The sequence below is a fragment of the Coptis chinensis genome, chromosome 1 (assembly GCF_015680905.1).
Source record: "Coptis chinensis isolate HL-2020 chromosome 1, ASM1568090v1, whole genome shotgun sequence".
Classification (NCBI taxonomy): domain Eukaryota; kingdom Viridiplantae; phylum Streptophyta; class Magnoliopsida; order Ranunculales; family Ranunculaceae; genus Coptis; species Coptis chinensis.
Genome location: NC_141456.1, coordinates 27787943 through 27803053, shown reverse-complemented (window position 1 = coordinate 27803053; position 15111 = coordinate 27787943). Strand labels below are relative to the sequence as shown.

The window sequence follows — 15111 nt, the reverse complement described above, 5'->3', positions numbered from 1 at the left end:
TTTGGAATGTATGTGGTATTTTGTCTATAAACTTAAGGCCATATATTGAAACAATACTATCAAGTTAAATGTATGTTGTAGACTAATTATTCATGCAGTTAAGTAGCTATTGCTTTCAAGATTTGATCCCTACAGAAATGGAGACTAGAACTTGTGTTGCCAAAATGGTATCTACTCTGAGAAAAGTTCCATCTAATTTCTAAAGACAAGACAATAGAATAATTTTCTTAACTTTGCTTTTCCTAAAGATTTCATTGAGTCCACTCTGCAACTCTCGTAGCTTTTAAGCTCTGCTCCTTTGGAATTGACTTCTGAGAACTGCCTAAATGCAAACTCTTAAGATTTGAAGCAAAGTGCCACTCAGATCGATAGTTTACAGTGGTGATCTTAACTCTTAACCGCACCAGCCAACCAATTCAAACTCCCAGGACTTAAAAACTGATTGAAATCATTTAACACTTTGATTGCTTTTGCATTGTTTCTCGAGAAAAAGTTATGTGTTTATGTAGGAAGTCTTGATTCGTAGATAAAATAGACGTTATGTGTTCTGTGTTCTGCAAAAGTTTTGGAATGTGTCACGTGTCCAGTGCTAAGCTAAGCAGGGGAAGAAGAAGATTGCCAAAAAAAAAAACAGGTCGTGTAGTGTTCGTTTCCTTTTCTTTTATTTTTTTTTTCCCTTTTTCTTGTGCTCCTATTAAAAATACCCCAAATTAATTTGAGAGATATTATTGGATTTAGGTGGTTATTGGGGTATGGTAAAAACTTTAGTTAGTTATAAGGTATGGGAGTGTCCAAGATCAATCACCCATTACATATGTACATTTGTATTTACATATGATAATGCATTTTGTTTTGCTTGGTAAGGTTAATTATATTAAAAATAAAAGTTTGAGTTACAAAATTGGGTGGGTTATGTGTGTGAACAAACCCCTTCAAGCTAGACTAAAATTAGAGTCCATTCTTTAGGTGTATGGAACTATGTATAGGGAGAATTAACAAAATCTATAGTAGACTTGGTGTGGAACTTCCCAAGTGTGTAGGCAAGTCAGTCTATTTACATGAATCTCCATATGCCCAGGCTGCATAGATGTACCAACCTTTGAAGCACAATCTGTTGAGAAATTGGCTTCTCTGAAAACATATGTGATGAGCATAGAGTTCACCGCATATTGTATGTCATTCCATCGAGCCTGAACTGTCCAAAGAACAAAATTTGTCGCAAATGCAGTGACAGCAACAAGAGAGTCAGATTCCAATTAAATTTCACATATGATAATGTACATTTACATGTGGAAATTTAAATTTACACAGTATTTTTCACAATTGAAGAAGTCCGTAAAATTATATTTACATAGTTATTTATATGTAAATTTAAATTTACATTGCTAACATCAGCCCGTGTTTTTGTCTTAAATCCGTAATTAAAATTCAAGATGGAATTGGTGGCTTTGGGCCCAAGTTCGTGGTGTTGTGCTCTGGGCTTGGGCCAGATTGTTAGTTTGAAGGAGCGCCTAAATCTTAATGAAGCTATCCAATGTATGGAGTTAACATTGCCATCGTCTTCCAATGGTTTGATGTGTTTAGTTCATCATTACATAAATAAATAGTTAGTTAGCTACTCGCATTAACAGGAGTGATGCGACATACTATAATGGTTTTGACATAGTTGAAACTGTTGAGGCATCTTACAATTACTAAAGTTTTTGTGCTTCTCAAGTCGTCATCTGGCCTTGAAATGAAGCTCTTTTCATCAGCAGGCAAAATTCTTGGGTCAAGATGTTAGAGTGTGTGGACCGAAAAAAAGAAATAGTCCCACATTGAACAAGAAAGGAGTTCATCATGGGTTGATAAAGTGGCAAGTTCACTAACTAGTACCGAGGCTTTTTAAGATAAAACCCCACACCCATAGCCTGGGTGGGACCGTTACACCGAACTCCAAGGTGAGCTGTGGTATACAGTGTACTGCTTTACAACACAAGGGTCCATTTAGTCCAAGGTGGAGATACTTCTTGAGGATGGGATAAGTATCCACAGTTATATGGATAAGCTGTGGTATACTGCTTTACAACAAAGGGTCATTTAGTAGGATGGGAATATAACTAGTGTACTTTTGACTTACTAGAGCATGGGGCCATGCATATTTGTTGCAGTAATCGTGAATTCACAGATGAACCCCATGATTTTGAGCGTGTAGTGTTTTTTTTTTTCTTTTTTTGAGCTTGACCATGGGAGCCGATGGAGACTTGTAGCAGAGATGCCAGAAGCTAACGGTATGCCTATTACATAGTGATTTAATACCTTTTCGGACCCTTTAGGCTAAGGGTTGCTATGCTCTGGACAATATGGGTATAGGTAAGCTACTAAGCTTTGAGTTTGAATTGCATTTAGACTAGGTTTATTGTTTTGTAAATAGACTTAAATTAGACATGTTGATTAAGTACGTGTGCTCCAAAAGGGTTTATGGTAATTAATGCAAACCAACTGAATGAAATTGTGTATTTCTGTTTTTGTTTTGCCTTGCAGAGAAGCATAAAATTGGCTTTCACATTGACAAGTCACGGTGAAGGGATCCAAGTAAGTGGTGTTTCAATTTTCAAAGTGGTGGTAAATAAGCCCCATAGTTATTCACATTTTCAATAGAAACGATGTGTCTTTACTGCTTAATTTAGCATAAGTACAATGCGAGGAAGTCTGCTTTCCATTGAGCTTTCTTCTAAATTTCGTCACTAGGCATTGCAAGAACCTTTGGAATTAGGACACCTTTTAGCAGCTGGATACGAGTTGGATTCCTGGATTCTCAAGCTCTTAATATCTATTCTATTCTTGGGGGTCACGGAACAATCCACAAATCTAAGTCTAATTAATACCACGGTTATCATCATGTGGCTGGTTTATTTTCGTCTTGGGTCGAACCAGATCAAATCCTAAAATTATTCCTTCATTTCTGTTCTACATAATATAGCGTTGAATTGTGGATTGCTTTGATAATTGAAACTATCTACTTTGTTGCTTGTATAGTTGTATTGCTTGCTTGTGTTCTTTGAAGAGTGGGAGAGGAAGAACATGGACCTGACTTTGGTCACGTTATGGACAACAACTTTAGTTAACTATTTGGTTCTTTGTTTTTTTCTTACTACTACGCTCGGCTATATCTTGTTTCACCATTCCGTGTTCGTTTGATGATTCTACTTGAGAATGTTGTTTTAATGTATTAGTATCAATAGAGATCACTGGCCATCGTAGTGATGCTATTAGTCCCATTTGGTAATGTTACTAACTAAATTGATAGTAGATGTACTTAGCAGTCTGCGCATGCAGGGCAGAAACTTTAGGTCCTGCTCGAGCTCAATTTTGACTTCGAGTTAGATTTCGGTTTCAACTGCCTACACGAAAACACTAACACTACGCGTCTACTTTCAAGTGAACAAAGTGTCATTACTTTTCGTTGTCTGTGCAAGAAGTTGAGAAATATACAAGTTCTACTGTTCAAACTGAAATTCCCATTCCTTTTACTCGCATTGATGGTGAATTATGGGAGTTTGCTTTTCAATTCTTATGCACTTGAAAAATGATTGAAGTGTACAGACTCCCCTATTTACATCTTATTGGGGTTAGGCTAAGCATTGGCAGCTTGTTTATTTATTTACTTAAGTCTTTTTATTTACTTGGTTCATTAAGGATTTGACTTGTTCGTAAGGGTTTGAGTTGTATTTTTTTTTCCCAACCAAAATTTCTGGATATTGGACCCAAGTATGCTAGCTTGGTTTTACTTGATATTGGACAGATTGTTTGCAATGTCAGGGGTTCGTTTAAGATGCCCACAACTTGTAGCTTGTTGCCAATTTTCGATCGACTTATATAAGTATATAACCAGATACAACTAAGGTATATTCTACTTTTTATTATAGATTGAATATGTCGGATTGATCCTTATAGCTAGACATTTTAAATTTTTACTATGGATTAGAGTTGTAGAATTGTAATTTAGATGCTGAACTGTGGTTGATTATCTGTTCAAAAACTTTTACAGATTTTCTTTTTGTTCAGTAGAAGCATTGCTCTCTTTGAATTTTGAAGGAGCGTAGAGTAAAAGGCAAAATCAGGTCTGTCTTTTCAGCGTAACCATGCATGATTTCCTCGTTTCTTCAAAATTTATTTTTGTTCTTGGTTATTAGGGTTTGTTTGACTGTGAATCCCAATCCTGGCCCTCGTGTTAGTGTTGTCCTCAGATTTTTATCTGTTTGGTATATGTTAGTTGCTGGATTTTTGACTATCCACTTCCAATCAATGTTGATTTTTCCTTGACTAGTTTTATCTTTTTTTTCTAAATCTGACACGTTACCCAAAAGTTTGAAGGTCCTGTTAGAAGTGTGAACATTGACTGATTAATTATAGTGTTTTGGAACATTAAGATCAAAGGTAACAGGAAATTTCCATTGAGGCAATTTGTTGAGCATAGACACGTAAAGGTCGCACATGCCCAAGGATACAGGGAGCTAAATGGACTAGTAAGTAGAGACTTTTGTAAGCTTTAAGGACTTCTTATATACAGTGAAGGTTTGGGTATAGGTAAGTAGAGGCCTAGAGGGTCTGTGTAGTTTAGCTAGTAAAGTTTTTAATTTCAGTTCGGTTATAGAACAAAATGTAAAAGGAATGCTCTTCGGTCATGTATACATGTCGTGTGCATACAAGCAGAGGATTTCTGTCCAATATCTACTGTCACCGTGTTTTGTTATACTTTAAAGTAGATCAACTCTTTTTGATTTGGACTCTTATTTTTGCAGATTCAATGCTATATCCAATGATATTCTTGATGATACTTTTGGTAATATAGAGTTTGAGGATTCATGTGAAACTATCATTGGGAATTTGACCGATCAACTTGTCACACAGGTATACATTTATGGTCTTTTATAATTCTGAGTTGTGTTAAGTCCCCCATGCCCCTGGTTTATATAGGCTTTACACTTGTTTCTAGTATTATAGCAACTTCAATATCCTATTAACGAAGTATTCTTATAGTAGCTAGTCAATGTTTGTTTGTGATAAAATGGATCTATAAATTCAAAATAGCAAGAGCACTCAAATTTTGAGAGATTGATGGTTCGTATCCATCTGGATCCAATTATATTTTTGTTTTTGAATTTAAATATGTGCTTTTGTGAATCAAGCACCCCTTTTTAAGTGATGTCAATAAGATTTTCTAATGTCACTTTTCAAAAGTGATGTCAAACTGCTAGATATTACATCAGGTATTGATATTCTCAAAACATCACTTTTGTGCACCACTTTGAGAAGTGATGTTGTATCTTTACCTTTATGACATCTTTTAAAAAGTGATCTAAAATATTACGACATCACTTTCAGACATCGATTTAAAAGTGATGTTAAAAACACCGACTTTTAATGTCACCACTACTAACATCACTTTAGAAAGTGATGTGATATAGTTTTAACATCACTTTGTCAGTGTTGTCATATCATTAAATTGTTGTAGTAAGGGAAATTTCATCCGTGAACCTATTGGTTCCTAGATTGCTTTTGCTCACCTCCCTTATGGCCAGACTTACTTTAATAAACCCACAGGTCGATGCTCGGACGGTCGTTTCATGATTGATTTTATTGGTAAGTTTATTTTATTGTTCTTCAAGTTTTGGTAGTCTAGTGTCATCGTCTCATGATTGATTGCTTTGGTATGTTTATGTATGTTTTACACAAAAAACAAGGCGTGTTAATCTGACCAGTAACTCTACCTACCTCTCTGCCTCAAGTAACTCAACAATAATATGGTCTATTGTTTCTTCATTGTCCTGATTTCAGATCTTCGAGATTGATTTTTTTAAAACCATTACGCACGTAGTACATAGAGCGCTAAAAAACAGATGTTAAGTGGAACAATGCAGTATGTAGTTTTTCTTGACTTTGATTATGGCGGGAAACAAACAATGGAAGCAAAAAAAGGGGCATACCCACGTGATGTTTAGACAGTACCGCAGTAGCATGATTCTCATGAAAGTTAACTGTGAAAATTGACCGCGGAAGTGTGGGAGGCGAGGGTTTCTCACTACTTTCTCATACTCTGAAATTTATGAAAGAAGAAGTAGATCTCATGTATACGTAGTTTATACTCTTTACTAAGACGTACTAGTGCATGTATTCTAAATTCTGTAACGTAGTTTATGAATTCAACTCACTGTTAGGATGCATGAGGATGCCGATTAACGTATTATTTACGATTTTTATATCTCTGCCATCCCTACCAAATTAACCATGGGACCAGAAACTATGTACTGTACGTATGTATTGTTCTTCTTTTAATTTGACAATATGTACTTAGTCAATGCAGCTTGTAATTTTAACCATATTTCTATTTCACCAGTACAAAGTTTGAGTTTTGCTTCATGTATAATTGATTAAAGCTTATGTTTGTATATTCATATAAATAATTGATGTTTTTGCAGCTGAAGCACTTGGTCTGCCTTTCCTCAATCCATATCTAGAAAAGAATGCTTCATTTAGCCATGGAGTCAATTTTGCAATGGCAGGATCAACAACACTTAACACATCAGTCTTGCTTCAGAATAGAATTATTCAACAAGCCACCAACAGTTCCCTTTCTGTCCAATTCGATTGGTTCAAGACCCATCTCCAATCTCTCTGTTCTTTTAAAACAGGTAAAAAAATTTACCACTATATGATCCTTTAAATTCGTATCAAATTTTAGCATGCAAGTGAATGATTTCTCATTGAGTTTTTATTTTTCTTTTTGGTTACTTGTAGAATGCTCTCTTCATGGTGGGGGAAATCGACGGTAATGACTACAACTACGCCTTTCCCCAGGGTAAAACTCTCGACGAGGCCAGGACTTTAGTGCCTCATGCCATTCACCAAATCGTAGACGTTGCCAACGTGAGTATTTCCAAATAATCCTGTGAAACTTATATAATTGTCTCTTTGCAACATATAAATGTAATCTACAATTTAAACGATATACTAATTTGGTGATACTGGATGCAGAAACTTATTGACCTTGGTGCAGCACGACTTGTAGTTCCTGGAAACTCTTTAATTGGATGCATGCCTATGTATCAGACATTGTTCCTAGGCAATGTGCAATTTAATCTTGACGAGAACTATTGCTTGGTGGAACTAAGCGCCTTGGATTTATTAAGGACAGCGCACCCAGAAGTGTCTATAATATATGCCGATTACTATAGTACGTGCTTTCCAGTGGCTCTCTGAAAATGAAAGTCAACTTGGTAAGTTGAATTCCACTTACAATTTCAATTTTTCAAAAGAAAATTCATGTGTAATAGTTTTTGACATTAACCTGTTTTTCAAATTGAGAAGGATGTGCCGCTTGGAGGGAGCTACTGTGTGCTCCAATCCCGATCAATCTGTGAGTTGGGATGGAATTCACTTGACACAAAAAGCGTACATGTGTATGACACAATGGCTATTTGGAAACCATGTGTTTGACTGCACAGCTTAGGGGCCCAATTTCAAGTACTTGACCTTAAAAGTTGTTTGTTTCTAATTCAGGATAATGCTCTACTTAAATCGACTTTTTTCAATGTTCGGAGGATGTTAATGACCTTGTCTGCTTTTGGAGAAATTGGATTATGTTATTTTTTTTGAATTGTGGTCTTACAATGAACGAGACGTTTAGGCAAATTTCTTTAGCTGCTAATTTGCTATGACACTATTGCTGACTGCTGAGTAATGGTGTTAATAGATAGGTTATTTAAGCAATAACTTTATTGTACTTGCTTACCAATGCTTTACTGTGCGTAATTTTATTATTATTCATTCTGGGCCATCTCATATTCTCATCAATCTTCTTGCTCTGGATAGTTTGATTGTTTGATAGGCTGAGAGCAGTGGTTTTTATCTGAAATGTGGGTCACTTAATACACTAATTCTGGAGAAAATACGCTTTGTGGCCTTAAAACCTTTGTGGCCAAGTCTTGTGACATCGTAATGTTTCCAAGTCTCCTGTTCAGTATTCCATTCAAAATCAACAATGCGAATTTGGACAAATGTATTTCAAGCTCTATAAATTGTCTTCTCACCACCAGGGCTTAATTTATTTATCGTATATATCACATAAAAGGTGTACTTGCTATTATCGGAAAAAAAAGGTGTACTTGTAGCACTTCTAACCTTTTGTGCAAGCTTTGCTGCTAATTCAGCAGCAAATTCTTAAAGCAATCAATCTGGGCAGCACAAAAATCTATCCATCTTCACTTCTCAACAGCTCCTCTAGAATTAGATCTGCTAATTAAAAGCACCATCAAAGAAGAGCTTAAGCCAATTTTCGTTAATTTATTAGCAGCTTCAGTGATAACAACAATGTTATTCTCCAATTGCTCAGAGAATGCTTTCCTGTTGACTTCCCAATTAAGTTAAAATTTAACTCCAAATCCTTCTGATTTTCTGAAGCTAGATATTCACCTTTTCCCTCCCCAAGGAAACCAAGTTTTTAGTCATTAAATTTCTTTATACTGAGGTCTCTCTTGCTTAATTACGCAGACCTTATCAACTTCACAAAGTAAAATTCGACTCACCCAAAATTTATATTAATCCCCTTCTGTCTCTTCGTTGCAATTAGTGACACGACAGAAGACTCAACTAGGGATAATAATTGTAATACAATAAGATCCCACCTGGGAGTACGGTCTGTGTCGGAAACATGTTACATGTGCATGGAATACATTAGCTACTCCAAAGCCACATAGACCCAATGCGCAGGGAAGCAACAGCTTTGCAAGAGAATCTAGTGGACCTTCTAACGCAGCAAACGGTGAGAAGGAAAGCCATCGAGCATAATATAATGTAAGTCCAAAATAATTACTAGACGTTCTTATGAACTCTAGACGCCGTCTCAAGTGTTAGATTTACATACTCAGGGAAATGACTAGTCATAATTTACCAAATCGGAAAAAACATTGCCAACGTCCAAATTCCATATTCAAGAACTTTGCCCAATTCACGAATGAATTATCAACAATAACGATTAACGAACAAGATGAATTTTTTTATTCTGTAACTTGAATGGATGGCAAGGAGTGGAAATCAGGGACTACAAGCTCTAAGAGGAAAAGTTTAGGCATTGCTCCATGGAACAAACTTAATGATGATGAGATGGAGATCATTTTAGCTACTATTGAGTTGTTTGTAGGAATTGGGCATCAATCATCTGCTCTCGTAACTTCAGGAACACCTCTCTTTTACTTGTGAACTGTCTTCGATGGTTTTTCATGGTCGATAGTACAGAGTCCTCCGCTAGTACAGCCTACAACATGGAAGCGAATGTATGGTATAGACTACAGAGGCAATGCATAAACTTGAAGCCAAAGTTTGAACAGAAGATATAGTTTCAATACAGTTCCAGTGAAAGCCCCTTGCTGTTTGGAATGCAAGGTCTTTCTCTGATCCTGTATCGCTCTCGTCTCTGCTCACAGCCGGAAGCTCATCTCAAACTAAAGCCGTAGGGAGAGGAGAGCAATGGTTTCAAGTGTTTCATAACACGTACAAGTAGGTACTCTCATGGCTAGCAAGTAGCAACCCATTAACGGGATCAGTGTATTTGATACAAGTTTTCAACATAGATGAAACTATTGAGGAAATCACTACGTATTCAATCTTTGGCATCATATATAGGATCATAGGAGTGTGCTTTTGAATTTTCTAGCTACAGTTTTGGGTACTCATTCTTGATGCAGTTCTCGTGTGGATGAGCCTCCTGTAGTACTTCACTTTTTTCAGCTTAACAACGAGAGACGATTTAACTGCAACTTGTAGTTGAGGTGCATACAAGAAGACATGTCTACAGATTACGGCACAGATGTTGAGATCAGTTGTACCGGATAACAAAATGATATACCATAAATAAAAAGAGGGGGTGGTTATCATACTGAAGTACCTCCCAAGATTTTTCCAAGAATCAGTTCCCTCAATTTCGATAATTGAGATTGGTTCTGTTTCTTACCAACTTTAGAGCACCTCAAACAACAACTCTTAAGAGTTTTGTTTTCATCCGTTAGTTTTTCAAGATGATAACAAAGATCTTTGATAGCATTTCTCTTCTCATCATTTCTCCTTATTAACTCAGCTTGCTGCCTTAAGTTGTCCTCCATTAGCATTGAAACCTGTGATCTCAGATTAGCCCACATTTTCTCCCTGTCCATATCCACTGCAAAGTCTTCACTTTGACACACACTGTTTTCAATCTCTTTCGTATCAAAACCTACTTTGCTCTCTCCATCCCTTTCGTGTTCTCCGTTTTGGACTGTTTTCTTCAAGTTCATTTCACTTGGTTCAGTTGAAACAAGTCCATCTTCAGCATTTTCCAGGTATACAACATCGAACTTGGTGGGCAAGTCACCTAAAACATCAGAAACTTATCTATAATCGCTTATAACTGTACCATGATTTTATTATTAGTAAGTGTATAATGTGGTGGAAGGAAGAGATATATGAGCTTACCTGAGAGAGTATTTTGAAGCCATTGAGATTGGTTGTGATTGTTGTGACTACCATACAACCATGAATACGAAGCATTGTTGTTTTCCACTGCACCCATCCTTCTTAACGACCAATTTCAAACTCTTGAAAATGTCTCTTAATAAGTAGAAAAAATTCAATAACATGCTCTAGACTCACCTCTAGCTAGCTTATAAGTAACTACTTTTTTTCTGAAAGACAAACTTATTTTGAAATTCAAATGTACATGTCAACATAATTATCCTTGATTTTGGCTCATGGTTTCCTAATTAATTCATCTATGAAAGTGGCATGGTTTCCCAGTATGGAAGGAAAGATATCCAATATCCATGGTCCGTACCTAGAAGTCTAGAGGGGTGGAACATAGGACCGTTACATGGCATGTTGATTATTAATTTATTATTGTGTATTTGTGTTCAATACTTCAATTCAATATAGCCTCTTCTTATAAATGACCGAGGCCTATAAGCCTAAAATCTACGCAAGGACTAAATTCATATGGACAGAAAACAGAATCGGGTTGTTTATTGAGAGGCAGACAGAGAGAATATACGTACAAAATGTGAGCCTTGAACCAAAACTTTTGTGCACGACTAATATCGCGGTCAAAGTAGGTAACCTCTTTGATTCCTAATTAGTAAATTTGACGCTAAATCATTGTATTCCTGGTGGAATTATTGTGATTAGATATAACAAAACATGGATTCACAAATATTGGTTATATTTCCGCGTTTCATTGTTCTTTTCAATACCAGAGAAATGCAATTAGCAACCTCATCGTTTCACTATTGAACTTGGAGATAGACACTAATTTCTATGACTCTACAAGAACTTTTAGACGTCAAGTGTAACACACACCTACAAGGCTACAACTGATATTGAACAGGTTGCACCAGTACATCTTAGATTTAAATTTTCCTAATCATTTCTTCACTCTCTAAATAGACATACAACAGTTTTCACTAGATCAAGAGAAACTAGCTAGCAATTAGCAGTTATCAATATGACCAATTCTTTGTTTTGATAGTGTCAATATGACCAATTCTACATACCAAGTTGTTGTCGAGATCAATATGTTCTGCCCAAAAAATATTTTGAATAGTTTATATGCACTCAGAAAGGAGCAATATGCGTTTAATCACCGATTAATCGGTTATATATATATATAACAGTTTCAAAATATATAATAAATATAATCATACAAAATATTTCTAAATAGTTATCCGAGATACAACAAAAAAATATCAAATTCTCATAATCACATTTAACTAACTCAATTTTAGAGTACTACAGAAATGTCAACACACAACCATTAAGTTAAATATTTAAAAGAATAAAAAAATAGAGAAACGATAATATATATTAGAGAGATAATATGATAATTTGTACATTTAATTTTTGTTAAGGAATGAGAAATAAGTAAACTCTTAGATTTGTGTGTTGATTAGGTTATATTATTATTAATACGGTTTAAGAATCCAATCTTTTAATTTTACGTATTTTTTTTGAATGGAGAATCGAAATTTTAGTAGTTGTTTTTCTCGGTTTCGCAACAAATCGGTCATCTCCATTGATTAATCGGTTAATTTGGTAATTAAATCGGATTAGTGAGAAAATTTTAAAAATTCAATAAAAGATAATCGGTTTCTCCATTGATTAATCGGTTAATTTGGTAATTAAATCGGATTAGTGAGAAAATTTTAAAAATTCAATAAAAGATAATCGGTTTACCAGCTATACATGCGATTAATCAGCCGAGATGACCGATATTTAGACAACATAGCGATATTTTAGAAAGAAAACGAGATACTACGTTTTTCATCGATATCGAAATTTTGGGCCTTGATTTAGACAACAAAACGGGCAAATATAGCTATTTGTATCAAGTTAACGTTCCCAATTAATGACCGCATAATTTTAGAAAAGAAAAAAGTAATGACCGCACAATTGTTTCCAGTCGACAGACATTCGGACACGATGCCAGTAGGCCAGACACGGGATGATATCTTCACGCAGATCTCTAGGTCTGTGCAATTGACTAGCTAGCTGATAATGATTATACTCAGAGTCCATTAATTAAACAGTATGAACATGTGTGAATTGCACAATTCGAATAAGTTTGGAAGTTGTCCTTTATCATGTTTCTTTTGAGTTTACATTTTAGAACTGTTCATCAAGGAGCTTTTAATTTGGGATACTCCCCCTCCTCCTTACTGATTGCAATTAACACCCACCCCCTAGTTTTGGGGGCGGCTAAACCCTTTTAATTTCAGCTATAGCCAAGCACAGCCTAAAGCCATAACCCCTTGTGAAAAAAATTCGATTCTGGGCAATATGAAGTGTAAGGTTCATCACGCAACTATGCTTATAGATTACTAGCTTATGGACGAAGCTCCACATTGAGGGCTGAAGATACATATATATAAGCTGCACTTAAAAACTATATTACAGGTTAGAGACTGATTACTTAATGCATACGCTGAAGTTCACTTGGCTCAGAATCCCTTGTCTGATCTGCTGCTTAGATTGAAATGGTGATACTGATGATTATAATATTGCGACATGGAGCCGCTGCTTTCACCCATTTCGTTTTCCTGCCTGTACTCACCGTCAGTGTCGTCTACCACATTAGCATTAAGTTCCAGTTGCCTATGAGATGGTAAGAAATGAGGCGGCATTGATTCGCAATATCCAGATGAAGAGGGAGAAGTACTTGTGGGCACAACTGAAGGTAGCTTCGCAAGGAGTGCTTCAAGGCTGCTCATGGATGGAGTTATTCTTACTGGCTGGCCAAATTGATCGTAATATTCTGTGGTTGGGGGAGTGACATTGGGGTGGAAAGGCCAAGTGGTTGGCATCGTGGTATACCCGTCTACTTTGTAGGGGAATGCCGAAGATGATGGATGCGGTAAGAGGACGCCGGGGATGCTCTCGAGATAGCTGAACTTCTTCTGAAGTAGAACAACAAAGCTTGGGTCTTCCATAACCTTGAGAACATAAATTGAAACACTACAAATGAAGAGTGGGTTCTAAATCGAATTGAAATATGCAGTTAATTTTGAAAAGGGGGAGGAAGGGAACCTTGTGAACAGATCCTAATTGGATGACACCTTCTCTAACAGCAACCAAAGCAATGGTCTGTAGAATTTGTAAAAGCAGATTAAACGAGGATGCAGAACTAGAAAACCTCATTATTGGATGAAACTGCAAGCAAAGCACGGAATGAGTGGTGTTTGTATGTAAACCTTTATACCAGACTGAAACTGAGCCTCCCATGTTCTTGGATGCTGAAAAACAATCCAAATTTTTAGCAGCCAATTGTAAATGAGATATTCATAATTGCATGTATGTACCAGAGTTCTACTCACTGAATCTCCTGGATTCTGCCATGCTGACAAGAAGTTGATTGCTTGCTCAGTTTCTTCCTTATACACCCATTTCTGACTGTGATCTGCAGCTACTTTGCCAATCAAACTTTCCATGAAATAACATTAATTAGTTAGTGTAAAATTTAAGGAAATTTAGAGCTATCTAGCTCTTAAAAGTATATAGACTTCAGTTGACAATATAGTAAATATTTCCACTGACCCCTCTCCATAGTTGTATATTTCATGGGACATCTTGAAGAAGAGTTCAGGCTGCAGGCCTTTGAGGTGTTGGAATTCACTATTTCCATAAACCGACACGCCGTTGCATTCACCAGAGTCCACCTCAGTTGAAGCTGTAAAATTGCAGAAGCCATCCTCCCATGCAAGTATCCTATAATATATGTGGTATGTAAGTATCATATATAGAGGTACATTACAAGTTACAATGCAAAGGGAGGAAAACTGTAATATGAAAGTTTCATAATTGTATCTATACCAGTTCCTCCTGTTTCCTCTTGACCTGTCAAAGGCTCCTCCTTGAATATCCCATCTGTTAGGAGAAAATAAACTAACTGTTAACAAACAGCAAATAAAGCTAGTCATATATATTTATTATATTCATGAATAAATAAGTTCTGGGGCCTTCTTGATTCTCTGAATTGCATAGCAGAACAAGGCTTTTTTTCCACATGATACTAGTTTATTTTTCGTACTTGGGTGGTGGATAGTTTCTCGGCAAGATCCTCCAAAACACTGCGTAAACCCATTGGGAGTTTTCATGAATGCACAAGCTTCTTAAGGTGTATTGAAGTAGATGAGTAACAGCTAATGAACTAAGTTGTTCTTCCATCTGCTATTAGACTCAAACCTACTCTCTGTACTTCTTCTACTAACACTACTCACCAAACTCTCACTGTAAGGCCACCAACAATGAAAACCCCACTATTTATAGTTTCATAAATCCTCTCTCTCTCTCTCTCTCTCTCCACCAATATAATCTTTTCAGAGGCCCCACGCTTCTACTATTTCACTCTTCCACTATTCAGTACTGTTCAATTTCCTTGTCCAATTACTGACCATCATCCAGATCAAACCTTGTCATTCTATATCATCAGTAAGCGATGCTCTCTAGCTAATTATTCCCTTTCTTCAAGACTAGTGAGTTCTTAGACACAAACTTACTAAAATCATCTGGAGTCTATTGATAAAAAATAGAATAAAACCTCATCATTTCTGC

At 36.2% G+C, this 15111-nt stretch overlaps 1 protein-coding gene and 1 long non-coding RNA gene across 16 annotated transcripts; one reads left to right on the top strand and one right to left on the bottom strand.

Annotated features, from left to right (window-relative positions):
- The first annotated feature begins 2077 nt into the window (after positions 1-2077).
- LOC147523264 (uncharacterized) lies at positions 2078-7755 on the top strand. 15 transcript variants are annotated; one of them, XR_015215981.1, is made up of 10 exons: positions 2080-2352; positions 2524-2574; positions 3802-3885; positions 4031-4103; positions 4785-4893; positions 5587-5625; positions 6462-6674; positions 6781-6909; positions 7018-7259; positions 7351-7755. It is a non-coding gene; the product is annotated as an uncharacterized LOC147523264 (long non-coding RNA). The 15 variants fall into 15 exon arrangements; XR_015215985.1 differs by having other exon boundaries at positions 2078-2352; positions 4051-4103; positions 4785-5625; XR_015215984.1 differs by having other exon boundaries at positions 2078-2352; positions 4048-4103; positions 4785-5625.
- Positions 7756-12853: 5098 nt separating this feature from the next.
- Positions 12854-14791, bottom strand: LOC147523263 (protein RICE SALT SENSITIVE 3-like). Its single transcript, XM_086561852.1, has 7 exons — positions 14588-14791; positions 14371-14424; positions 14095-14265; positions 13875-13980; positions 13752-13793; positions 13588-13644; positions 12854-13493 (listed from the first exon to the last, which is right to left on the bottom strand). Exons 1-7 carry the CDS (start codon positions 14722-14724, stop codon positions 13002-13004), a joined length of 1059 nt encoding a protein of 352 aa, XP_086417978.1. The 5' UTR covers positions 14725-14791; the 3' UTR covers positions 12854-13001.
- Positions 14792-15111: the final 320 nt, after the last annotated feature.